Raw genomic sequence first — 26987 nt, 5'->3', positions numbered from 1 at the left:
TTATCTTTTTTTAAGAAAGATTTTATTTATTTATTTGAGAGAGGAGGGAGGGGCTGAGGGCGATGGAGAGGGAAAGCTGACTCTGCACTGAGTGTGGAGCCTGACACAGGACTCGATCTTATGACCCTGAGACCATGACCTGAGCCCAAACCAAGAGTCAGACACTCAACCAACTGAGCCACCCAAGCGCCCCAGTACATTATTTTTAATAACCTGGCCCAACCTAGAACACACAGAGGAGTGTTCCAGTTCTATGTTCCCACAGAGTAAAATGTGCCTCTTCCTTCCAAATTCTATACTGAATTTAATCAAGTGACTCAGGAATTCCCAGAATAGGATAGGAATATGTCCTTCATGAAATTAAAACCTAATTAGGGTACTACCTCTTCTGACCAAAAGGACTAGATTTATCCTCCTGCCTTAAACAACCAGGAAACTAGAGAAATTACATGAAATCATGATCTTTAGACACTGAAAAACCACCATCACAGGACTCTGATTTCTGATTTTGTTTCACAGGGAAACAAAAACCAAGGCAAATCCTGTGATTGTCCCAGCTGACTGCCTGGAAGCAGGTTCCAGGGCACAGGACAGGGAAGGAAAAATCCTAAGAGATGGAGGAGGCCAGGATGGCTAGAATTTGGGATGGAAAAGTTTGTTTCCACCAGCCAAAGTGCCCTCATGAGACAGAGGCAGTACCTTCAGAAGGGTGTTGCCTTAATGGTGATAAATTAACCCTAAACACTGCTCTGGACTCTGCCTAAGAAAACTTAAAGGCAGGTGTTGAAAGGACCAAACTGATTCTAAGTAACTGCACCAGAACAAACTCCAATTCTCTCTGAATTGCCATTAAAGTTTAAGAATAATGGATTTAATATCAGGATTAGAGCAAGGAAGGGATAGAATAACCACTGTTTTTTTTCTAGATTTGACCTTTATGGGCTATAAATCGAGATCTTGGTTGAAAGTTAGATCCAAGATAGTGCTAATAGAAATATAATGCAATCACATACGGAATTTAAGCTTTCTAGTATCCTGCCACATTAAAAACAAAAAGAAACAGGTGAAATTAATTTGGGTAATATACTTTTAGTCTCATATATCTAAAATACTATTTTAATATCCTTAATATAAAAATTACTTTACTTTTGGGGCACCTGGGTGGCAAAGCGGTTAAGCGTCTGCCTTAGGCTCAGGGCGTGATCCCGGCGTTACCGGATGGAGTCCCACATCAGGCTCTTCCGCTATGAGCCTGCTTCTTCCTCTCCCACTCCCCCTGCTTGTGTTCCCTCTCTCGCTGGCTGTCTCTCTCTGTCGAATGAATAAATAAAATCTTAAAAAAAAAAAATTACTTTACTTTTGCACTAAGTCTTTGTTTTTGTTCTTGTTTTCTTTTTAAAGATTTTTATTATTTATTTATTCGACAGAGATAGAGACAGCCAGCGAGAGAGGGAACACAAGAAGGGGGAGTGGGAGAGGAAGAATGGGGCTGGATCCCATAACGCCAGGATCACGCCCTGAGCCGAAGGCAGACGCTTAACCGCTGTGCCGCCCAGGCGCCCCTGCACTAAGTCTTTGAAATCCAATGTTTACACTTCAAAACACATGTCCATTTTATACTTCAAACACATCTCAATTCTGGCCACATTTCAAGAACTGCCACATGAAGAGATACATATGGCAAGGTCCGAAAGGGTACTGAGCATGGGAACTTCTGTCCCCATGGAACCGGGGTCCATCACCAACATGGGAAGTTCATCAATCCTATTCAAGAGTTTTTACAGAGCTTAATCTCCAGCCGCACTGCCCCTCTCTTTTCCCTTCCCAGAGGTAGGTGAGCAGGGTCTGAAAGTTCCATCCCTCTGATCACTTGGGGCTTTCTGGTGACCAACCCCATTCTGTGTCACTTCAGTAGCATAAAATCAGGTCTGCTCAAAAAGGCTCCTTATGAATAACAAAAGACCCTTATCACTTCTGTAGATGAAGACTCGTCCAATGATTTGGAGTTGGGTCCAAATCATTTCATTTTTCCCATAGCTCACAATAACTCTTATTTAACCCTAGCAACTATTAATCAGTGAACTAAGATGAAAAAATAAATTCTTAACCTTATCTATCAGGTCTTATACCTTGCTCATCAGTGGGGACCAGCTTGTTCCACTTACTGGTTTTGCCCTTAACTGCATTGAAGCGTACAGCAGCAATTCAGACCAAGCCCCTCCCACTAAGAATATATCACACCTCGCCTCTGTTACTTTCTACTTGTCACACAATATAAGGAAATATAAGGAATGGAGATGTGCAATCAGATTTCCAAGTACTTTTCTTTCACTGAAATACAAAAAATCTCTGGGCTCTAGTCTCTGCCCATTTGGCACATGTCCTGCCAGACCGCATCAGGGAAGAACTTCCTAAGGTCAGCTGTTTAGTGGCATTGACAATGTGTTCTGGGGAATGAAAAGTACTCATCCACTTAGGAAAATGGTTTAAAATAACTAAAGAAAACTGATTCCTTTCTTGGAAAGAAGGCCACAATCTAGCTGCAACCGCTTAAAAGAACTCATTATATTTTCAGCATTAGAGATGCTCCAGGAAATTCATGCTGTTTGACATTATCCATCTTTTCCCCCTGCCCAGGTCTATCTTCCCTGTATCCAGGCCACAATCTTTAAGACCTCAGGGTTCTCTGGACCCATCTTTTGGGTGCCTTCCTATCTTGGATCCAGGCATCTACCATGAAGTTTCCCATGTGATGCCTATGAAAACATATTTCTTTTTAAGTAATTCTGTTTCCTGCTGCTTATTCAGAAGACCTGTTCTTCCCCAACCTTCCTGATGCTGTTGGCCTTGTTAATGTATAGCTGTCCCTCCGATTACCACAGTGCTCACTCTTCTAAAGAAACAGGCAATGCTAACTTAGCTGGTAAATCTGCTTTATATTCATTAGCCACCTATCTTCAGCTTCACTGGTCAAATGTCCACTGCTTTCTGTCCTAGAACAAGTTCTTTTAGCTCAGTACAACTTCATGGACATCTTCCATAATGGAGGAAAGTGCTCCTCCACATCATACTATCTGTAATCACACGATACTTGCACAGAGATCTCTTAAATGACATGGCGCCTTCTCACAGGACTTAGCTTTCAGGCGGTAAAGGTCCCATCAAGCACTCATGCGTCCTCTCCCCCACCTGGTAGAAATTGGCACAAGCTAGTTTTACCAGAACCCCTTTCTGCTGACTTACATCTATAAACTAGATCAGATCACTTTTCTTTACTTCTCGGAGAGCCACAGGATTGCTAAAATCAACCCTTGGATATTACCTGGTCTCAGATTACTTATTTCGAGGTGACAAGTCTTTTTAGTCATTCATTCAGTAAGCTGAGCCCCTATTACCAAGTGCCTATTATGTATTAGACAAAAGGAACATAAAATATACACATGGTCCTTAACCATAAAAAGTTCATAGTCTCATTATGCAAGCACATAAACAAGTAACTTTCATACAATCATTAATCCTGGCCCATTGGGCAGCAGCGGCTCCCTCCCTTAAGAGCCCCTTCTTTGCAATTACTACAGTGGGTGTGGTGAATTTAAACCTCCTTTACCTTCAGTGCCCCAAAAATGCGGCTTCAGGTCTCAGAATTTGTCTGCTATACATTACAGCCAATAATAGGCATAAATTGCTGAGATTCGAATGCCATTTTTGATCTAGCTTTGTGTTTTAGGGTACACATGCAGAGATGGCCAGGAGACTCAGAGTCTTTGGTCACTAAGTCACCATCTGACTACTACGTTTCTTGCATCTTGTGGTGGCTGTAAGGAGAGGGCATCATAGAAACAGAACACTGCTTTGAATGCTCTGGTCAGGCTAAAATGAAAGCAGGGGATTTGGACACGCACCTGAGGATCAGTCCACACTCTAACCTGGCTGAACCCCACAAAGCTCTCTTTGAACATCACACAAAAACGGCAGTATCTTTACTTTTAACCAATGAGACCACATTCTTTGGGATTGTAATGAGTAAATCACTCCTTTCATCCCATTCCAGTTGTTTCTGTTCTTTTTCACTAAACCTAACAAATTACTGAATAGTATTTACTTATTATTCAGCTATTTGGATAATAAAAAAATACATAGAACAAAGGACAGTATAGATCATTTTGTATTTATTACATATTTAACTGAAGTTTTTCCAATTACAGAATTCAACTCCAAAACAACGTAATTAATGCCTACTAGGCTGTCATTCTCATTTGCATTTTTCCTCCTAAAATTTTAACACAGCAAAACACCTTAAAGACATGTGAATAGGTTCAGTGCACTTTCAAGTGGCTCACGATCATGAGGAAAGACCACATTTATCCATAAAAAAGAAAACAAAGAGTTCAATATTTTACAATATTACTGACATGAAATAAATGAAAAGAAAAAATACAATACTGCATTTTCAGCACAGGTGTTTTGGTAGAGGCTAGTAGGTTACTGTTTAAAACAATGCCCCTGTGCAGGGCACACGCTGTGCTTGGCATGCTTGGCACACTCGCCCTTGGTAACTGCTCAGCTTCCATCTGCAGTGTCTTCAGAAGGACCCTCACTTGGGGCCCACCTTCCCCTGAGCCTGACCTGCCCACCTCCACAGGGATTACTCTGGTGGGAGCCTGATCCTTCTTCATGCACCTGCTCTTAAGGCTCTGCTGTCTGCCCTGTATCCCGCCCCCCCCCATCCATGCTTCCGCCTCCAGCACTCACACAGGTGAGTATCCCCACCGCAGCTCTTACTCCAGGTGCTCGCCCTTCCCGTGACTGAACCGTGACTGTAGGACAAAGGGATCACCCGCCCACAATAGTCATTCTCCCTACTTCATAGTCACAGCTCCTGCAGTGCATAAAAGCTTGGGGATGCCTGATTTAGAATTTAAAACATTGAATTTATCTAGGCAGAATATATACTACTCTGAAGTTCTTTAAAATTTACTCTTTCCTACTGTTGTTTTTAAAACCATAAAAATATAAACATTGTAAACAATCTACTAATCATTTTAGTGGAAACTCTGTCACCCTATTTTCCCTTCAGTGAGTTCAGAAAGAACAAAAGTGGCACTAAGTTCCCTTTGGCAGGCCAAAATGATGCCCCCCTGCCCTAACCGACCATTACACGTGTCCCACCATTAGACAGCTCTGTTGGCCAAGCCACATCTTGCATGACAACTGCTGCTGCCACTCATGAACAACCTTGCAGCCAAGCAGCACTGCAGTTCATGGTAACCTCTCCCAGGTGGCTGTCCATCTGCTTGCTGGGCACCTTACACCCACCGCTCCGTACTCAACCCAGCCTTGGTGATCACACAAACACACAGAAGTAAGGACACAAAAAAATTAGAGCACCTCCTTTGCCATACACTGCACTCCTCTACAAAGTGAGAGGGTATGTCCTATTTCTTTGTCAGAGTAAGAGCAGAATCGGGGGCTGTTGTTGAAAGAGGTAGAAATAAAGAAGCTGGTAAGTCTAGCCACCAGTGTCCACTACACTCCAGAGAGCTCACTCCCTTCACCATGACACTGCTGGGAACCCGAACATGAATCTGATCTTCTAGTCAAAAGGAGAAACCTAGGCAGGAAATTCCAGTCACTTACCATTGCTTTTGTAGCAAGGTTTTACTGCATGTTTCTAAAAGCATGAAATTAACAAGGTGCTACCTTTTTAAAAATGAATAACTTTAAAATTAATTTTTAAAAACAGTGCTTTAGTTTTTAGGGGGGAAACTAATGAAATGAAAAACTAATGAAATCTATCAGCTCTGGGGAATCCCCTTAGTATCTTCATCAGCTATGATTAGTGAGATAATTTAAACCAGAATCCCACACCTCGGTGACAAACAGTATTAATTAACCAGAGAATTAACTGCAATGACTTAAAACTATATTACCAGAACAGTCTCCATGGTGAAGTGTCAGAAAAAGTGAAATAATAAATATTTTCCACAGCACCATAAGATTTTATAAAATACTTACTATTTCAGTTTTAACTTTAACGTACAATCTCAAGATTGTGGTCCGTCCTTCATAGTACGCTTAACCTCTTACTGATCAGAGTTCTGACAGAGCCATAAAGGTACAGCTACAACATACAAATGATATATTTTACTGAAGAACCTGTATGGTAGAGTTAAGCAGTCACTGCTTTGGTTGTATTCACTGAGTACTAGTAGATTCAAAAGCCAGGAAAGACGGCTTTGCCATTTATACTCACAAAATTTAATTTGTCAAAAGGACCTAAATGGTAACTAAGATATTCATCATAACTAAAAAGTCCTTTGATAACTGTTTGTTTTATTACTGTGTGCTCTTACAGGTTGTGTTTCCACATGACAATATTTTGTAAATGGCTCTGGATTTTTAAAATAAGAATACAGTGATTTACTCCGAATTTTAAAAATAAATGCAAGTGGGAAAACAAATTTTGGAGCCAAATTATCTGCAAGTATGTGTATCAAGTTATCTACAATAGAAACTCTATCACGGATTGAATCCCCCCATTATCCAGCATGCTCAAGGATCTCCTGAACTGTTAGTGTGTGCTGTGCCAACTTAGTTCAATACTGATCTAAGCAAAACATAACTGAAAGTAATGGCTTGCCTATCAAAAAATTTACACTGCATTCCAAAGCCAAGTATGAATTAGGTTTGGGATTATCAATGCCATGTCTGTCTCCCCTCCATTAGTGCAGAGAACTGAGACTTGGCTTTACTACAAATCAGCTAGCACTAGAGTAAATTTGCTATAAAATTATTTATAACAAAATAAATATTTTCAGTCCCTCTACACTAAGTGACATATAAATCATTAGCAGTTTATAACATTAGTTTAGGTCACTTTTTTGGGACCCAAACATACTGTACAATCCTGAGTAAAAGGTTAAGGATACAGTTCTTTGGGGATCTTTCTTGATCAGGTTTCATAAAGAAAACACATAGAACCACAGCTTATAATAATCCCCATTTTCATTAGAAGTACCAAGAGTTCTTTTTACTTTGGTAAATAAGTTCATCTATGTAAACCACTTATTCTGATGGAGTAAAATGTAAGTAGAGCTTCTGCTAGGATCCCTCCATCACCTTTTGACACTGATACAGTAAATAGTCAGGAAGAGCAGAGCAGGAGGATCGGAACCACAGGGCTAACACGTCTCCATGAACTCGAAAATGCAGCAAGCAGGGGATGGATGGGAGCAGCTGACAGGCCAAAAGCCCTTCATTGCCTACAACAAAAATTAAAAATTCTTTAAGACAAAAGGACTTAAATAGACATTTCTCCAAAGAAGATATACAAATGGCCCATAGGCACGTAGAAAGATATTCAAATCATCGATCAGTAAAGAAATGTGAGTTAAAACCACAGTGAATTCCTACTCATATATGTAAGATACACATATATCTCATACACACACACACACACACACACACTCATATGTATGTATAACAACTATTGGTGAGGATGTGGAGAAATTGGAACCTCTGTGCGCTGCTGGTGGGAATGTAAATGGTACTGATGCTGTAGAAAATTCTATGGCAATTTCTTCAAAAATTAAATATAGAATTATATAACCAAAAGAACTGAAAGCAGGGACTTGAACACAGATTATCTGTACACTCAGAGTAGCATTATTCCTAACAGCCAAAAGGGGGAAACAACCCAAGTGTCCATCAACAGATGAATGGATAAACAAAATGTGGTACATCCATACAATGAATAGTATTCAGGCTTAAAAAGGAAAGAAATTTTGACACATGCTACATGAATGAACCTTGAAGACATTAGGCTAAGTGAAATAAGCCCATCATAAAAGGACAAATATTATTTCACTTATATGAGACACCTAGAGTGGTTGAATTCATAGAGACAGAAGTAAGAATGGCGGTTGCCAGGAGGTAGAGAGGAAGAGGGAATGACGAGTTAGTGTTTAAAGGGCACAGAGTTTTAGCTAGGGAGGAGGGAAAAGTTCTGGAAGTGATGGTGGCAATGGTTGGACAACATGAATGCACTTAATGTCAATGAACTGTACACTTAAAATTGGTTAAAATGGAAACTTCTGTTCTATATAACTTAGCACATAAAAAAATTATTTAATAATGTCTGAACAACACACTCATTTGAAAGATACTCATAACAGGAAATATAGCCCTAAGAAATCTGATATTCATAAAAGCTCATTTGTGTTCTGACTGTGAGAAAGCCCCTATAAACACAAGATTGCCTTTTCGCAACTCTACGAACCTATAATTTCAACAACATGAAGTCTCAGTTTCTGCTGCAGGGTCTTCAGGGCAGAAGGCAGAGTAGCTTGAGATTCTGACACTTTTACATTCTGCTTCACATCATTTGCAAAGGATAACCAGAGTTTGCCAAAGTTTTCAGTTGAGATTTTTAATGGTCTGTAAATAATTTTTAAAATTAGATTTATGTCCAAAAGAATGAAATTAATTCTAAACAAACAAACAAATACATTTCAAATGACTCATGGGAAAAGAACATAATCATTGTAAATCTGGGTCCCACAAAATTTGTTTTAAAATTAACTATGATTAGAATGCTTACCATCATCCTCCAAACCGATGAAAATACTGAAAAAAGATGTTATTGAAGTATAAATGTCTTTTCAATAAATCACTCAGTTCTCTTTTTGTCTAGTAGTCATTTCACTAAAATTTTACCAGTAATTCCATGAATCCTTCAAATATAAAACTTCCTTTCATGTATACTTTGGATTGGGGATAATAAGACACTATCAACATCATGTACAAGAGTGCCAATACAAATATCTAGCACCTTACGTAAATTAGACCAAAGAAAAGAATTTAACAAATGCATTTTTGAAAATGGTTCATGAGACTTAAGATCAAATAGTGAACACTGGGTCTCTGGAGGTAGAATTATAAGGAACTTTTTCTTATTCTACTTATATTTTTCTACAGCATTTGAATTTTTATAATAATTACGTGCTTATTTTATAATTAGGGAAAATATTTTTTAAAGATACATGGATTTTATTAATACACACAGAAGAACTATTTTTGTACATACTGCACTCACGAATGTTCACCACGGGACATACCTTTACAGTCAGAGAACATAAGGCTTTAGGGGGCTGGATTCTATCTTATACAGCACCATAGGCAGAAATATATTCTTTAACAGAGTGAGAGACATGTTCTTACTAACAGATTTTAAAGAGTAGGCAAAAATTACAGCAGTGTAACACAAATGAATGTGTGAAGGTTAAAAAATTTCAGATATTCATTGGCATTCTGCATTCTTGGTTCAGGCAGCCTTCATTAAAAAAAAAATGTTTTAATACAGTACAATATATCCATAAAACTAAATGAGAACAGAAGAGTAAAGAAGTTGTCTTCAATTATTCTGGTAACACTGCATAGTGTCTAGCATAATGCTAAATACTGACTATATCTCTAATAAAAGTTTAATAACTTTGAGTAATTTTCTTACGGATCTCTAAAGCTTAATAAACAGATTTTATGAAAGAATTAATCAAATAAACGAAATATAAATAAGAGAAACTTCAAAAGCTTTTTAGAAAAAAGCCAGGCAGAATCTCTGAAGTAATTTCAGCTTAAACATTACTTAAATATTACTTTCTCTCAGAGGTTTTCCAAGATTACTAATCAACCCCAACCTAAATCAGGTCCCATATTATAATTGCTCTTTGTACCATTTACTTTCTCTTCACAGCACAATTCTAAATTATATATGCATTCATGTGATTGTTCAATGTCTCTTCCCTAGACTGAACACTCCCTAAAGGTAGGGACTATATCTAGCTTTAAATTATTTTACTCCCTAGCACTCAAGCACAGTGTTTCTTTCCAGAGAAAAGGTCTAATAAATATTTGCTGAATGAATGAATAACTTAACTTTCCAGAAAATATTTACCTAATGAAATCTAATAGTGATAAATTTACAGAAAATTCAAGCTGAACAGAATGAGTATCCATCATTTGATAATTTATAAAACCAGAAAGATTCCCTTCTGTAAAAGGTTTCTCCATCTGCACGCTATATTGAAAGGTTTTGATGCTTTCTGCTTCTATTACAGGCAAGCAGCATCCAGGTTGCTCAGTGATCTGTAAATAAAATTATAAAAGTATTGAAGACAGGATCAATACAGACTATCATATGAATATCAATTTTCTATTTTATTGAAGTGGTACAAAACACACTATTGTAAGATGTTAAAAACAAACCACATTATGAAAATGACAACTTCACCTGAGAAAAATTCACAGATAATTAAGAAACAGTATACAGGTAAAAGTTATGTACCAAACTGCAGCGAAAATCTCTGTAAAATTTAGCAACAACAATATAAAAATTGTTAAACTTGTATCTTTTGGTTCTCAATCCTGGCTAGCACCAGATGCTTAAAGCCAGGAGAGCTGGAGCACCTGGGTGGTTCAGTCAGTTAAGCCTCCCGGGATCAAGCCCGGAGTTGGGGGGGGGGGGGGTCCCTGCTCAGCAGGGAGTCTACTTCTCTATTTCTCCCTCTGCCCCTCCCCCTGCTTGTGCTCTCTCTCTCCGTGTGTGTGTCTCTCTCTCAGATAAATAAATAAAACCTTAAAAAAACTAAATTTATTAAAAAATGCTAGGGGAGTTAAAAAAAAAAAAACGTGCACACACACAGGCACAGACACACACAGGTGTCTTCACTTCTCAATCTACACGGTTACTCAAGCTATCAGGGCAGAGCCCAAACAACTGGACTGGACTTCTTGCTTTGCTTTGTTTTTAAAAATTCCTTAATTTTTTATTCCTGGTACCACTACCACAATTTACAGGGCAATATACATGATGTAATGAAAAGAAAAAGAAAAAGCTACAACAGATAAAAGACCTCAGGAATGTACATCTAATTGATACTACCCTGCATTTATCAATCGCTGCACTTTTTGCAAACTGTAGCTATGACCGTCCTGAGCAAGAAGGGCTTCCTGTTTAAGCTACAGTGACTTTTCCGACTATGGATCATCGTTCCTTCTGTGGCAGATTTTTACAGTTCCTCTAATGCGTTTGGGACAACTGTCTCAAAGTAACCTGCAGCTTTCCTGACAACTCCTCCTTCTCTCTCCTGCTAAGAACTGTAGCCCTTTTCTTCTGATTTTTTTTTTAGAACCTTCTGCTACCATATCCACCACTTCCACCACCAGATCCATAACCACCACGATAGGGACTGCCCAAGCTTCTTCCACCAAAACTGCCCCCCTTCATGGGTCCTTAATTTGATTGTTATTGTCCACTATAATTTCCAAAATCATTACACTTCCCACCATCACAATAGTTATCACCTCCAAAATTTCCTCTTTCATTGTAACCATCATACCCCCTCCACCACCACCACTACCACATCCGCCTCCTTGGTTTCCATATCCTGGTTGACCATAGCCTCCTTTACTACTATAACCAGAACCACCAACCATAGTTGCCATCTCCAAATCCATTATATCCACCATCACTTGCTCCATAACTAGCTCTGCTACCACCACGTCCACCACCTACTCTTCCACCAAAGTTTCTACCACCTCCAAAGTTTCCTCCACGACCCATAAGTTGCCAGATCCACCTCCATAACCTCTTTGTGATCCAACTGACTGCATTTCTTGTTTAGAAAGGGCCTTCTTCACTTCACAATTATGCCCATTAATAGTGTGGTATTTCTGAACAACAATTTTATCAACTGTATCATGATCATCAAAAGTTGCAAAAGCAAATCCTCTCTTTTTTCCACTCTGCCTGTCTTCCATAACTTTAATGGTTTCAATCCTGTCATACTTTTCAAAGTGAGATGTCTCTCAAATTATATTTTTCTGTATCTTCTTTAATACCACAAACAAAAATTTTCTTCACTGTTAAGATGGGCACCAGGCTTTACAGAATCCTCTCTAGAAACAGCTCTCTTTAGTTCCACTACACGTCCATCAAACGTGTGTGGTCAGGCACACATTGCTGCATCCGCCTCTTCCACACAAGAGTAAGTCACAAAACCGAAACCCTTGGAACATTTTGTTTGGGGGTCTCTCATCACCACATAATCTGTAAGTGTACCCCATTTTTCAAAATGTTCTCTTAAAGTATATCTGTAGTTTCAAAGCTCAAACCACCAATAAACAGTTTTCTCAACTGCTCTGGTTCCTCTGGATCATGGCCCTCCTCCTGGTGGTGGTGGCGGCGGCGGCAGCGGCGACAGCCAGAGTCAGCCTGGGGGTGACCGTGCGGCGGTTTTAACTCCATCTTGAGACCGGACTCTGTTTTGTTTTATTTTTTTAAGTTCCACTGGTGATCTTTTTTTTTTTTTTAAAGATTTTTATTATTTATTTATTTGACAGAGATAGAGACAGCCAGCGAGAGAGGGAACACAAGCAGGGGGAGTGGGAGAGGAAGAAGCAGGCTCATAGCGGAGGAGCCTGACGTGGGGCTCGATCCCGAAATGCCGGGATCACGCCCTGAGCCGAAGGCAGGCGCTTAACCGCTGTGCCACCCAGGCGCCCCTTCACTGGTGATCTTAATGCCCACCTAAAGTCAGGAACTTCTGCCCTGGTCAGTGGTTCACGCAATATCCTATTCAACACATTTCAGCCCAAAGGAGAAATTGGGTCAGTCTTGTGGAATAACTGATCTACTGGTCAAATCTCATTTCAACTCCACCAAGGACATCCATACAATAACGTAATTAAACATATTTCCAGAAATCACAATGGCCATCTCTTAGAGCTAGGAAGAAATACAGCTGATCCCCAAGCACTCAGTATAGAATAATAAATCAATGAAAGAAAAAAGGCAGCAGACAAGACAGTATACACATTTATCCTTCAGTATTCTTACTCCTTGACGTTCTGCTTTGTTAAACTGAGAACTTCGTCTCAGTGTTTAAAACAAGAATGAATGAGCCACTTAAAGAGTACAAAAACCCACAAAATACACACTGAAAATAATAACATGATAACACTTACCATGTGGCAGGTACTGCTTGTAAGCATTTTACAGATATTAACTCATTTTGTCCTCACAGCAACAGGCAGACACTATTAATATCTTCATTTTAAATGTGAAGGAACTCAAAAGTTACATAACCTGACCATGTAACACAGCTAATAAGTAGCAGAAGCAAGATTCAAAGCCAAGCATTCTGAGTCAAGAGCCTACCTTTTTAACTACTGTGCTCTATCAATATTTGCTTTATATTTATGGCCTTCCCCAATACAGCTGGAAAATCTTTGTTTCCTTGTCTCTTTTGAATAGTTCATCCCTACTCAAAATAATTTAAAAAAACCTGTCATACCTTTGGGATTTCTTTACTAAAGAAAAAAGGGTGTGAAGAAATTTATAAATCATGAGAAGATCGAACAGCAGAAAAACTAAGTAAGCATTGTCCATTTAAGGCAGAAACAAGGAACCATTCATTGTCTTACCTTGAAATTTTCTGCTGGAGCAATTTCTAAGTTAGCACTTTTCAATTCCAAACCACTCTTATTAGAAACTGACCAGACTATGAATAAACAATCATCTTTCCAAATTTTGTAAGAAGACACTGATATGGTCTCATTATGACAGACCTCCACAAGCTCTGAATGCATGTGTTCAGAAGTTTCTTCCAGCAAAGAAGAAGCTAAAGAGGTTTCAGGAGCAACTGAGGGTGCGGTGGACTGAGAAGGGTGAAAACCTTCCATATTGTTATCAGTAAACAAGGAAGGTGAAGAAGACAGCTTGCAATTGGAGAGTTTCTCAACTGAGGGCAGTTCTGTGAGTGACTCGGAATCCAAAAGTTCAGAGTTGAGAGAAAATTTATTTAATTCTTTGTCTCCTCTATCCTGTAAAGCATCCAAGTAATAATCATCTTCATAAGTTGCATTTGACGAAGAACTAAAGTAAGAACAGGTCATACTATGAGCACTGGTTGTTTCTCCACTTTTGGTTTCCTTGACTTTTGGTTTCCTTCTGAATTTGTGAGATACTGTATCTGCTTTTCCTAGCTGTAAAAATAAAACATAATAATAATATTTAAAAACCCATTCTACCAGTCATGAGTTTTAAACATTTTTCTATAATTTCAAATGAGCAATTTACTAACTTAAGATTCTATCTATAAAGCATAGATTAACAAAAGAATCAGAGATGAATAAAATGTTAAGCCCTAAAATTCTGACAGCTACCTCACTTTGAACTATTAGCTAAATCTTATTATTAAAAACACATAAAATTAAAAAAAGAAAGTCAAAAAGTCATTTGTGAACAATTCTAAAAACTTGCTCAATTTCAGAATGCTAGAGTACAGATTGCACAAATTAAAAACAGCGAGGGGCACCTGGGTGGCTCAGTTGGTTGGGTGTCTGACTTGATTTTGGCTCAGGTCATAATCTCGGGGTCATGGGATTGAGCCCCGCATTGGCTCTGTGCTGAGCTCAGAGTCTGCTTGAGATTCTCTCCCTCTCTCTCTACCCCTCCCCCACTGCTTGTGCACACTCTCTCTAAAAAAATAAAAATAGGGCGCCTGGGTGGCTCAGTTGGTTAAGCCTTCAGCTCAGGTCATGATCCCAGGGTCCTGGGATCAAGCCCCACATCGGGCTCCCTGCTCAGTGGGGAGCTTGTTTCTCTCTCTCCTGTCCCTGCCACTCCCCCTGCTCTGTTCTATCAAATAAATAAAATCTTTTAAAAATAATAAGAATAAAAAGCAGTAAAATTTTTTAAAAATAAAATTAAATAAATGAATGAATGAATAAAAACAGTGAGAAACCTAGCCATTTTTTGAGTTTCCAGAGTTGTCCTGTAAAAGAGAAGATACCTTCAAATACAGGGATGGCTCAAACTCTGGTTTGGTAGTCTATAATAGCCATGATTTCAAGGCCCACAAGTCAATAAACAGAGAAGAAAAACTGATTTTACCTCAAGAACCAACTGGCAATGGCTGGCACAAACAGCAGTCAAGAACTCTATCAGTAACTAGTGATGTTTCCTACAGACTCAGGAAATGGAAATGGCAAATCTGCCATCATTGAACCAACAGCCCTGGGGAACGGTACGCAAAGAGTGGAGTGATGGCTCACAGCTCCCCCTTGCCCTTCACAGTCCTATCTGGAATCAGTGCAGCAGACTGGCACTACTCTAAATCCACGTCTCCACCCTCCTTGGGGCAGTGTGGCTGCCATTCACATGATTCTAGTTAACCAGAATTCTAGTTCCTCTTCCATACCCTTTCATTCCCTCAAGTCTCAATACCTCTTCCAACTCTCAGCAGATTAGTGTGTCTCCTATCTCTCAATTTAGAAGCCATCAAACAAGAATTAAAATTTTATTAACACAAAAATGAAAACGAGTAGTGGGTGAAGGCCTTCCATTTTCAAGTAGCTTTGGGACTTGAATTAGACATATATTAGACTGTTCAGTATTGTTCCTCAGGTCACTGATGCTCTGAGGGTTTTCATTTGTTTTTTGTTTTCTCTTTTCTGTGTTTCATTTTGGGTAGTTTCGATACTTTATCTTCAAGTTTAATAATTTTTTTCTTCTGTACTGTCTATTCTGCTGTTAGAAGCTACACAAGCCATAAGATACTAGAATGACATCTTTGCTAAAATATTTAAAGAAAAGAAACAGTCAACCCAGACTTCAGAGAAAATAACTTTTAAAAATAAAGGTAAAAGAGAAAGGAAAACCAAGAAACACACTTTTAACTACAGAGAACAAACTAAGGGTTACCAGAGGGGAAGGCATGGGGGGATGGGTTAAACAGATGCTGTGGATTAAGGAGGGCAATTGTAGTGATGAGCACCAGGTGTTGTATTAAGTATTAAATCACTAAATTCTACACCTGAAACTAATATTACACTGTAGGTTAACTTACTAGAATTTAGATAAAATCTTAAAAAAATAAAAATGAAGATAAAGTAGAAGGCAAAGATGAGGGGGGGGAAAGCCTTGATCCTTAAAGTGAATTATGTAAAAAAATTAACTCAAAAAGGATTTAGTATACCTCAAATGGAAAAACAACCCCATTACATTTCTGATATCAAGCACACCACAAAAAAACAAACAAAAAACAAAAAAACCCAAACAACAACAACAACAAAAAATTCCTGATAATTAATTTGTCATACTGAATGTTTTCTTGAGAAAGACTGTTTAACTGAAAGCTTTGCACTTTGTTGAGGGGGCAGGAACCCTTCAATACCAGCCATGGGATTCACAAATCAGGGCTCCATAAGCCTGGGTGCACTCTGACCACTGACTACTTGCCCAGCGGTGCCAGGGCATTCACGAGTGCTCTTACCACAGCCAGCTGGAACACCTTAAAGGCCCAAGATGATAAGTCACTTTGCTGCTGAAATGCAAATGCTAAGACAGCATTAAAATACATTACTTATTGAATTTTTTTTTTCCTTAGGAGGGAATATCAAGTCTGATAGAAATGGGGTCTAGAAAAGAGAGAGAAAACAGGCAAAGAGTATAGGGATAGAGAGAAAAATCCACCAAGGGAGAAGGAAGATGAAAGAACTGGAATGATGTAAAACTGAGGAAAATGTAGCTCTAATCACAATTTTCTACCAGGTAGGTCCATCAGTCCGCCAAATGGAAAATTACATGGAATTCTCAGATGCTCAAAAATAGCACCTGCCCTTCACTCCAATTTTTCATTCTTTTACTATGATAATAATATATCAGCATAAAAAGTTTTGAAAATCATCATAATCATAATGCCTGAGTGTAATTTTCATTTTGTGTAATTCCTTTCAGTCTCAAGACACTTTTATCTTAACAGTTATAAACAAAGTGTAAATAAAGCTTTATATTCTGCCTTTTTGTTTAATATATCACATGTATTTTTTTATTTTACAATGCAGTATTTACCATTTTTAATGGCTGAGTAATATTCTGAGCTAATATAATTTACGTACCCATTCTCCTACTATTAGACATCTAAATTGATTCCTATTTTTTACTATTAAAAATACCATTTTGAGAAGTACTTTTTCCATAGACATACCCATATTGTTGAACTACTATTATCGCCAATACTTCCATCGAACCCCCTTCCCACTGAGAACTGTCCTATCCCCCATAGGAGTAATACCTGTGGTCATATTTGTAAATTTATTTGGACCCCGACCCTTGCCCCAGCTGGCTGAGCTACAGAAAACACCTGACTCAAGCTAAACCAATTAGAATTTCTCTTTCAGGAATATAAAAAGCGTGTCACTGATGGCTCTGGAGCTGGGGAAGCCATTTCCCGTGTGTATGGAAGCCGAGAGCTTCTGTAGAGCCAGTTTTTTGGTACAAGACAGGGACACAGATTCCCAGAGGACTATAATGGACTACTTACCAAATTGATTGTACTTTCTGATCCTAGCCCAACAAATAATGATGATGCCAGCAGCTGCTTTTCCTTCTCCTCTTTAGATTGGGTAAGGACTTGACACTGATCCTTTTTTGTTACAGCTTGGTCTACATTCTCCATTATTATACTCTCTTGAGGAACAGGCAGAGCTTCAGTTTCATCCCCAGTTTTGCCTTCCTTCTTGGGAAGATAACCCTCTTTCCCCCACAATTTCTTTATACCTTCCAGCTTCAAGCTATTTGTCCTAAGGAGATTAAGAATGAAATCAAGTCAACTTAAATAACTGCTGAAGAGTTACTTTCTCGAGGCATTTTTTAAAACACATCATTGCCATGGCCTCTTAAATTAAAACAGCTTTCAGGGGGACCTGGGTGGTTCAGTCGGTTAGGCATCCAACTCTTGATTTCGGCTCAGGTCACGATCTCAGGGTTGTGAGATCAAGCCCTGCATCAGGCTTTGCACTGGGCATGAAGTCTTCTTGGGATTCTCTCCCTCTGCTCCCACCCCCTGCTTACACGCTCTCTCTCAATCCTCTCTCTCTCCCCGCCAAATAAATAAATATATACATACATACAGCTTTTATACTGTACTCCATATGTCAGGAAGTAAAATGTAGATTTTATTTTAGCTTCAGCCAATGCCCCCTAACCCCCCAGCTAAAGGATTGAAGGCAAAAGAACTCTAGATTTAGTTAAAAATTTCAGATCACTTGATTTTCATTTTACTGTTTGAATAAAGTTATCCAAAAACAGAACTACTATAAATTAGTTCCTTTCCTCCACTGACTTTTCAAAAATACCTCTAATGCTGATGAGTTAAAGATCAGAAATGACTCTTAAGTTTCTTAGCCATAGTCACCCAATGAAGGAACTGACCCTACATAAATTCATTAAATAAAATCCTGTTGAAAGCAAAAAATCATTCAAATCCATTCCTATCCAAAAAGTTTTCTTAATGTGAACACTAGATACATTTTCAACTATTATAAGTGTACTTTTATTAAAATGAAATGAGGTTTGATCTATAAAAGAAAAAAGAGTTTTGGAAAAAGCATGTAGATGAGTTTTTTTATGCTCGAACTGAAGAAGAACTAAAAGTAGTGATTAGAATTTGAACTCACCTCCTACTGTGTCAAAAGTTACAGCTGTGAATAATCCCAAGTGCAGGCTGAAACAGCCAAAGATTACCTTTATTGTTTTCATATAAGAACTATGTGTCCATTGCACTTGGCTCATTTAAGCATCACTGTCATTGTCCAAAACAGCATTTTAAAATTTGTACCACAAGATAACCAGATCATGAAATGAATCTAAAAGAAAAACTCAGAAATATCTTTACTGGTTATTAGTCCCTTCTAATTTGTTGGAATCACGATCAATTTAATTTTCTATACTATGCCAGAAACAGACAGGTGGTTACACTTCATACTGAGTGAAGAACTAATGCTATTAAATACTAATTGGCTGAAAGAAAATCTGAATGTTAATAAAGAATGCCCTAGAGGGAATTAGTACAATCCTCCTCAATGAATTTTACTGCCGACTGTTCCTTTACAAATATCTTGATTTCTCCCTTTCTTTCAGGCATCCAAAATAGCCTTCTAAAAAAGTTTTTTTTTTAGAAAAAATAAAACTATTAGTTATCCATCAGACCTCTTAGAAGAAAACCAGGTGTTCTTGCATGAGCAGATCCAAAAGTGGTCACAGGAAGATGCCCCCCAGCATCTCTGGGATGCTCAACAGCAGCAACTCAAAGGGATTCATAAATGCCCACAGTGTTTCTGTAACCCTGTTTATCAAAACATATCCTTTAATTAAGAAGAAAAAGGGCAACTCCCCAAGTTTTACTAATAAGTAATTAAATATCAGTTAACAAGTTAAGTGTGGTGGACCCTGAGATGCTCCATCCAGATCATCCTTCAATAAAGGACTTGTTGCCCCAATTGTTGGGAGTACAGCCCTCTCTGGGATTGCCTTGGCCGCAGAGGGACACCTTGCCTGAGACCAACCATACCTCTCCCTGGGCAGCCCATACCCAGTGACTGATGAACAGAAGTACAGAGTCCTGGCCACCCATGTGGACCCAACTCAGGACAACTCTGAAGGGCCACTCTAACTTCCGAGCTCCCCATGGGGTCAGCAGAGACTGCTGTTAGACTGCATTGCACCTTAACTTTTTCCTCTGCCCAAACCTGCTTCTTTCTACTTCCTTCCACAGGTGGTCATCACAAGGGCACTCCTTAATATTATGCATGCTAAATCCATCATGAGGGGCGCCTGGGTGGCACAGCGGTTAAGCGTCTGCCTTCGGCTCAGAGCGTGATCCCGGCGTTATGGGATCGAGCCCCACATCAGGCTCCTCCACTATGAGCCTGCTTCTTCCTCTCCCACTCCCCCTGCTTGTGTTCCCTCTCTCGCTGGCTGTCTCTATCCTGTCGAATAAATAAATAAAATCTTTTAAAAAATAAATAAATAAAAAATAAATAAATAAATCCATCACGGAATGCACTTCCCAGGGAATCCAATCCACAACAGGCAAAATAGGAAAGGAGAGGAAAAATAAGACTGAAAGGAGCTTTAAGCTACTTAAAAAATTTTTCTGGCATATTTCAATTGCATACATGCCTATTATCAACATAAATTCTTTCTGTCATGGATTATATATTGGCAGCCTAAAAAGCAGGAAAAATAAACAAGAGCACAAAATATGCTTCTTTATGATATGAAACATACTTTTTTTTTTTAACATGAGTCATCTTTGCCTGGGTTTTGACAACAATGTAACTCGTGGTTTTACGTGTTATACCTTTGTATTGTTTTTAATCAGATCATTCAAAGACAGATGTAAATTCTGGCCAAGCTAACCTTCAAAAAACTAGGGATACACTTTAATTCAGCTCTAGGAATTCCCTTTTGAGATAGCCCCCCAATAGGGCTTAAGGTAAGAAATTCTAAATTGGGCTTGCTACTACTTTATTCTCAGTTCGCCAGAGATTGCAGAAGAGTGACAGTCTGCTCTGTAAAGCTGATTTGCCTTGTCAATTACCACAGAGGTTCCCAATTCTGAAATCAGGCGTGAGCTGTGGTCCTCTTTGGAAAGAAATTTTAAATTCATCCCTCATGTTCCATTTCATGGTAACACAGCATATGTATTATTCCTTAGCAGCTCTGCCAAATGTCATTTCTCTCAGAGCAGTACATGTATATGTATAGGACTTACAAGGATCGTCAAGTCCCCCAGATCTTAGTTCAGTACTAAACAAACAGATGCTGTCACCTGTTGTGCATGTAAAAGAGACCTAGTTTCCTCCCTGCGTTTAGAGGGTTCCTGTCCTCTCCTTCCCTTGTCCCGCTGTTCTGTTTGGGGCACTTTCCATTCACCTCTACATTCAAATGCTCACAAATCATATCTGTTCCCCATACTTGGAATACCAAAATTAAATGTCTGGGAAAGAAAAAGGTGTCAACAGAGCAGGAAAAAAGGCTAAGAAAGAGAATTTCATTCAGCATATCATCCTATATTCCTCATCATCTATGTGTCATTCTTCTGGTATATATTCTTCCAACCATCGTGCTGGAAGACTGACAAATGCAGAGACGAACATAAAATAAAGTGAGTGACTCCATAATGAACCTATGAGGACTCAAAATTCAAATGTCATCTTTCAAAGTTGCCACCTTTGAGATTTTATTTCATTTATTCCAACAAAGCTACCATTATTCAAAACATTTTTTAATAAGCACTGAATAATATATGGAGCTGGTGAATCACTATATTGTACACCGGAAACTAACGTAACACTGCATGTTAACTACACTGTGATAAAATTTTTAAAAAGTTTTTTTTAACTCTTTTAGAAGCTCCTTCACAAACAAGGAAGCCATTTTCATTACTTTATGTCACATCAATAACCAAAGTTACCCAGAATGATCACTAATTTCATTTGGTTAACTCAGCTTCTGGATATTGATAATGATGGCAATGACAATTAGTATTAATAGTAGCAGCTACCATGTATCAATCACTTATTATGCACTGGATTTTATGAGGCACTTTATATATATTATCTCACTTTTTTAACTTAGTCACATTTCTAAAATTTACTTCTATTTCCAAAATAAAAATCTACCTAAAAAGACTGAAGATTTGGCTCCACAGAAGACATTTAGATAAATGTATCACCAATTTTCATGGTGGCAGGAAAGCAGCTCCAGAGGTATTTTGAGCAAAGTATACAGCTTACTTAAATGAAGTCAGTCATCTTATTTTATGTTCATCTCTGTACTGCCAATCTTCCAATGAAATGGTTGTAAGAAGATTATGGGGAATGTAGAATGATATGCTGAATACTCACCTGTGTATAAAAGTTCTCACACACTTCTTTAAAAAAATGTGTGTGTAAACATATGTGTATGTCAAATATATGTATAAATGTGTGTATAACACACATACAGACATACATACATACACATACATACACGCAATACACAGTAATAACACACACATCATTATTATGTGTAAAGCCTATATATATTACTGTCTTGGAAGTAAGCAAGCTCTCTACAAGTTCTCTTGTACAACATCGACACCTTGAAAGCAATAAACAGAAACAACTGAAACAACAGACCATGCAGAATTCAGCTTTAAGGGACGCTTCTACATTTAAACACATTTAAATACTCCTATGCTCTCAATTTTAATACGAAAGGAACTTACTCTTTCATCCCAGTCTCTGCACTATTCCCAGATATATCTGAACCAAGAGAAATGCCAGCAGGAGACTGTCGTCCAGTGAAGCCAGATGAAGAAAAGGAGAGTCCATATGGTTCAAAATTGAGAACTAGAATTTTAAAACAATAACAGAAGTTCATACTTAAAACAAAGCAAAAGTTAGGGGGGAAAAGCAGAAATTATCAAAGTTACCATTCACTACTGAAATAAAATAACTGAAGGTTAGAATCCAATGAAAACTTTTATTTTTTTATTTTATTTTTTTAAGTAACCTCTACACCCAACATGGGGCTCAAATCTACAACCACAAGATGAAGAGCTGCATGCTCCACCAGCTGAGCCAGCCAGACACCCTTCCAATGACACTTTTTAAGCTGGAAGGGTCTCTGAGATGATCTAATCAAATAATTCTAGTAATAATAATAAAGTAGCTATGATTTATCGAATGTCTATACCATTTGCATGCTATTAGTTGATCAAAGACAACGGTACTTCACTTTTATCTTTTCACCACCCTTAGAAGCTAAAGTAATATCCAATTAGGAAAGACAACTGATAAACCAGGTCACTGAAAAGTGGCTGCTCCCAGACAAAAATGTTTAATGAGCTATGAATGAAGACAGAACCATGCTTTTGTTTAACAAAATGCTCTTACGCACATTCCTATACTGAATGGACTAATGGAGCCCTCAATGTGAAATTTCCCTTACTAAAAAGAATACGGTTTACTCAGGTTCAGATTCCTTTGAATCTGTATTCCCAAATGAATTCAATCAAGAGCCATAAAAATTCATATTGTTATTATGGTGGAGCAGATGTCAATATCCATTCTCCTCCTTTAAGTAACAGAACCCTCGCTTCTTAGCTAGGTACATCGCCACCCAGAAAAGAAATGACATTTCCAGACTCCTCTGCCATGTGCTTGAGCACTGGCCAATGAAATTACGTACACATTCTGTGCACAACTTCTGGGAGGATCTTCCTGGAAGAAAAAAACATCTTTCTTCTCTCCCTTCCTCCTTTACATTCATGAAGGCATCATCAATCCTTGGCTGCCTACTTCTGGAATTTCTTTAATGGAAAAGAGCAGTAATCTTCTACCTTGTATAAGGCTACATTGTGTTTGTTTTCTAATATGCTATGTAGCTATACCTAATCCTAACGGGCATATTTTTATCTTTCTGGACTATCTGGATTACAATACAAGGGACCTTCTTAAATCATAAGAAGTGCCTTATAAAATATAAATGTGAACTTCTCTAATTATTATCTTAGAGAAACTGCAGCAGAGTTTAACATGAACTTACAAAAGATCACAAAAATAGGAAAAATGATAGAGCCAGATAAGAAATCAGATACCCTGGTTCTAGAGGTCCACTCTCAAGTATTCTATTATATTGTCTCCTCCAGAAACAGCAACTAATCTAAAGAGAACTAAATACATTAGTTTAGGATAGAATAAATAAATTCTATATCTAAAAGAATGATATAGAAGAGAAATCAACATGCAGTAGAAAAAAAATAGGCTCATTAATAACCAGGAGAACTGAGTTCTTGATATACATCGGGTATGAACTGGGTACATGAACTAGACTTTAACTTCTCTGTCTGTAAAGTGAAGAGTCTGGGCTAAACAGTTTCCAGATGCTGACGGGATAACCAGGATCAAGCTGACTTTGTAGAATCTCCCACATAGAGCCAAGCTTTCACAGATTCACAAACAAAAGACACAGCAGTAGGGCTCAAAAATCTGTATCATTTTTTAAAACTCTCTGTGATTCTGATTCATAATCATGTTTGGAAATCACTTCTCTAAAGACAATTATCATATCGTTTCACTCATACGCAGAACATAAGGAACAGCGCAGAGGACCACAGGGGAAGGGTGGGAAAACTGAACGGGAAGAAATCAGAGAGGGAGACAAACCATGAGAGACTCTGGACTCCGGGAACCAAACTGAGGGTTACAGAAGAGACGGGAGTGGGGTGATGGGTATTAAGGAGGGCACGTGTGGTGATGAGCACTCAGTATTATATGAAACTAATGGATCACTGAACACTACATCAAAAACTAATGATGTACTATATGCTGGCTAATTAAACAATAAAAAAAAAAAGAAATCACTTCTCTAAATCCTTCCAAGGTCTTTTTCAACTAGAAAATCCTCCCATCGTAAACTTTTCAATCATGTAGTTTAACTTTCTGTGCCATTCTGACCTCTTTAGTAGCATCTGTGACAGTTATCAAGCCTCTGCGTTAACAAAGCAGCGATGAAGAGTTCAAGAAATGCTTCCTATGCACAAGCAAAATCAGAGTTTAAGCCAAAGATCAAGTAAAGATAAGAGTTTAAGCAAAGAGCAGAAAGAATTCAAAATCAGAGGTAGAGTTTAAGAGTGGAGAGAAAAAAAAATTGACATAGAAGGGGACAGCATCTGGAGACAGATAAAATTCCAAACCTGAGACAACAGAATTAAGCACTGTCATCTAAGGAAGGCCTGGAAAGGCTCGAGGCTGAGAATGAACTTCAAATCACATTATTTTCATTCTTCAATGAAAATTTCCCAAGATCTTTACAGAGGTGAATGACAGGGCCAAAGATTTTTTAAAAGTTAACTAGACATGTAAGAGTTCATGTGCGTGTGGGGAGCAGGAGGAAAATAACAGTATGCAGAAAGAGTCAGAAGAAGGCAATAGATGGCTGAATTGAAATTTATATTTTTTTGGTGTCATTTTAAGATCAACCAGTTGGTTGTACTCATATGCCTACCACAGAGCTTGGAAAGTACTCAACAAAATCATGAGATTATGAATGGGGAGAAAAAGAGCTTTCAGCATTGAACTTCTCAGTATTACCATTCTGAACTCCTACAAAGATAATATTCAGTGGTCTTCTATTTACTCATATGCATACTTCCCATCCACCATCCAAACATCTCAATGATTTCCTCTTTACCAAAATCATAACAGGCATCTTTCCCTGACAGGCTACATTTCTGAAATTTAAGTTATTCTTTCTTTTCTTAGCTGTTTCTAACTTTACTGACCAGATATTTTGCTGGAGGGAAGCATTCTAACACAGTTTATATAAGACTGCTTAGAATGAAAATGAAACTCACTAGTCCATGGTAACCAGATTTTTTTTTCAAACTTCTCCACAGACATGCTCGCGTGAATATCTATCAGCTCTCTATCACAGTGACCCAACATGATAATTCCACCTTCGAGTTCTTTCAAAATTCCAGAATGGCACTTATATATATATGGAGCCTAAGACTTTGGGAATATCTCTGGGCCAACTTCTTTTTTCTGGGTATCCAAAGACCTAATCAGGGTAAACAAGTCACAGGCAGATTTAAAGAAAGATGATAAAAGTAAATATCCTCAGTTATTTACATTACATGACTATAGTACCAATTGCATAAAAAAACGATTCCCTATAATTTAGCTTGTTACAGACCTACAAAAAATTACCTTTTTCCTGAGAAAGCTTTTCCTCCTGCCGTTGGTGGTGAGGTTTGTAAGGTGCTGCCCCCTGACTAAGTTCTTCAGCCACAAAACCATCCAGAAAAGATAAAGAAGCATCTACCTATATTAAAGTGAAGCAAAAATTAGAAATTAAAAAATTTACCCTAAACAGTAGACTGTACACTCACATAACTAATTCTGACTTTTTATTAACATACAATGAATTATTTGTTTCAGGGATACAGGTCTGTGATTCATCAGTCTTACACAAAACACAGTGCTCACCATAACTAATTTTAATCCATATGTCCTAAAAATAATTTTTAACTTCAATTCTGAAAGGGCTACCAGTGCTACCAAACTCTCTACCTTTCTAAAACATCTATATTCAAATCACTTAGCTATGAATGTAACAATGTAGGTCATCTGCAGTTGTGATCAATTTCACTGCACTGCAGAATAAACTGAGCATCCAGTATGTTAGAGCATCATATGTTAGGTGCTATGACTGAGACAAAGACAGTTCCCGCCTTCATGAGAATTGTAACCTACTAGAGAAGACACCTACACCAGGAGCTGCAGGGTCTGTATTAGTTTGCTGCTGGCGGCTAAAAATAAGGTGTTGCCAAGGCTAGTTCCTTCTGGAGACTCCAAGGGAGAGTAAGTTCCTTATCTCTTTCACTTTCGGAAGGCACCACCATTCCTTGGCTTGTGGCCATATCTCTCTGATCTCTGCTTCTATTGTTCGTTGGCTTTCTCCTCTCTGACTCTTTCCTCACTTTTATAAGAACTCTTGTGATCATGCCTCTGGACAATCCAAGATAATCTCCTCATCACAAATCCTTAACTTAATCACATCTACAAAGTCCTTGTTACCAGGTAAGGTTCCAGGGATTAAGGTGCATACAACACCATGCGGAGGTCATTATTCAGACCCACAGTGACTTTCCTATTCTCTTCTACCTGAAAATGCTTTTTCACAAATCTATGGAAAATTACTTAATTTCAGCAGGAATAGAAAGGTATGAGAGAACTGATTAAATGAAAAGAAATAAGTGATGAAGAAAGAGTAAGGGGAAAAGGAGAAAAGAAAAAGTGAGCAAAGAGTGAGATCTACACAAAAAGACATGGCAGTGGTAGCTTCAGGTTTGCTTCTCCTGCTTTAGCCAAGTGTATGCTAACAGCTCAGATAATTAGAAGAACAGGTGAATCTCAAAGAGTTAAGTGGCACGTCACACTCTGAACCTACAAAGGTTTAGTTTCATTAAGATTCTCACAAAATGAAGCTATGTCATCATCACTTTCTTCTACTAGAGGAAAGAGGAAATAGGTTACTTCCTAGTTTAATAATGTGTATAGCATATTTATTCACCATGTCAATGAATGTCTCA

General features: G+C 38.2%; 1 protein-coding gene and 1 pseudogene across 2 annotated transcripts in view; both read right to left on the bottom strand.

Moving 5' to 3' along the window:
- Window positions 1-4152: 4152 nt before the first annotated feature.
- AP4E1 (adaptor related protein complex 4 subunit epsilon 1) overlaps window positions 4153-26987 on the bottom strand; it is a 59320-nt gene continuing 36485 nt past the window's right edge. For both annotated transcript variants that reach the window (XM_045812121.2, XM_045812122.2), the window contains 7 exons: window positions 25603-25717; window positions 22116-22239; window positions 17385-17643; window positions 13483-14043; window positions 9953-10143; window positions 8279-8436; window positions 4153-7262 (listed from right to left, as the gene is read on the bottom strand). In XM_045812121.2, the coding sequence (XP_045668077.2) occupies window positions 7102-7262; window positions 8279-8436; window positions 9953-10143; window positions 13483-14043; window positions 17385-17643; window positions 22116-22239; window positions 25603-25717 (1569 nt within the window). In that variant the 3' untranslated portion in view covers window positions 4153-7101. The remainder of the gene's footprint in view (window positions 7263-8278; window positions 8437-9952; window positions 10144-13482; window positions 14044-17384; window positions 17644-22115; window positions 22240-25602; window positions 25718-26987) is intronic.
- Window positions 10150-13475, bottom strand: LOC123801830 (heterogeneous nuclear ribonucleoprotein A3 pseudogene; annotated as a pseudogene).

This window comes from Ursus americanus, chromosome 36, assembly GCF_024610735.1.
Source record: "Ursus americanus isolate L20-20 chromosome 36, mUrsAme1.1.p, whole genome shotgun sequence".
NCBI lineage: Eukaryota > Metazoa > Chordata > Mammalia > Carnivora > Ursidae > Ursus > Ursus americanus.
The sequence above is the reverse complement of the archived record's forward strand: the minus strand, read 5'-3'. Positions and strand labels throughout refer to the sequence as shown.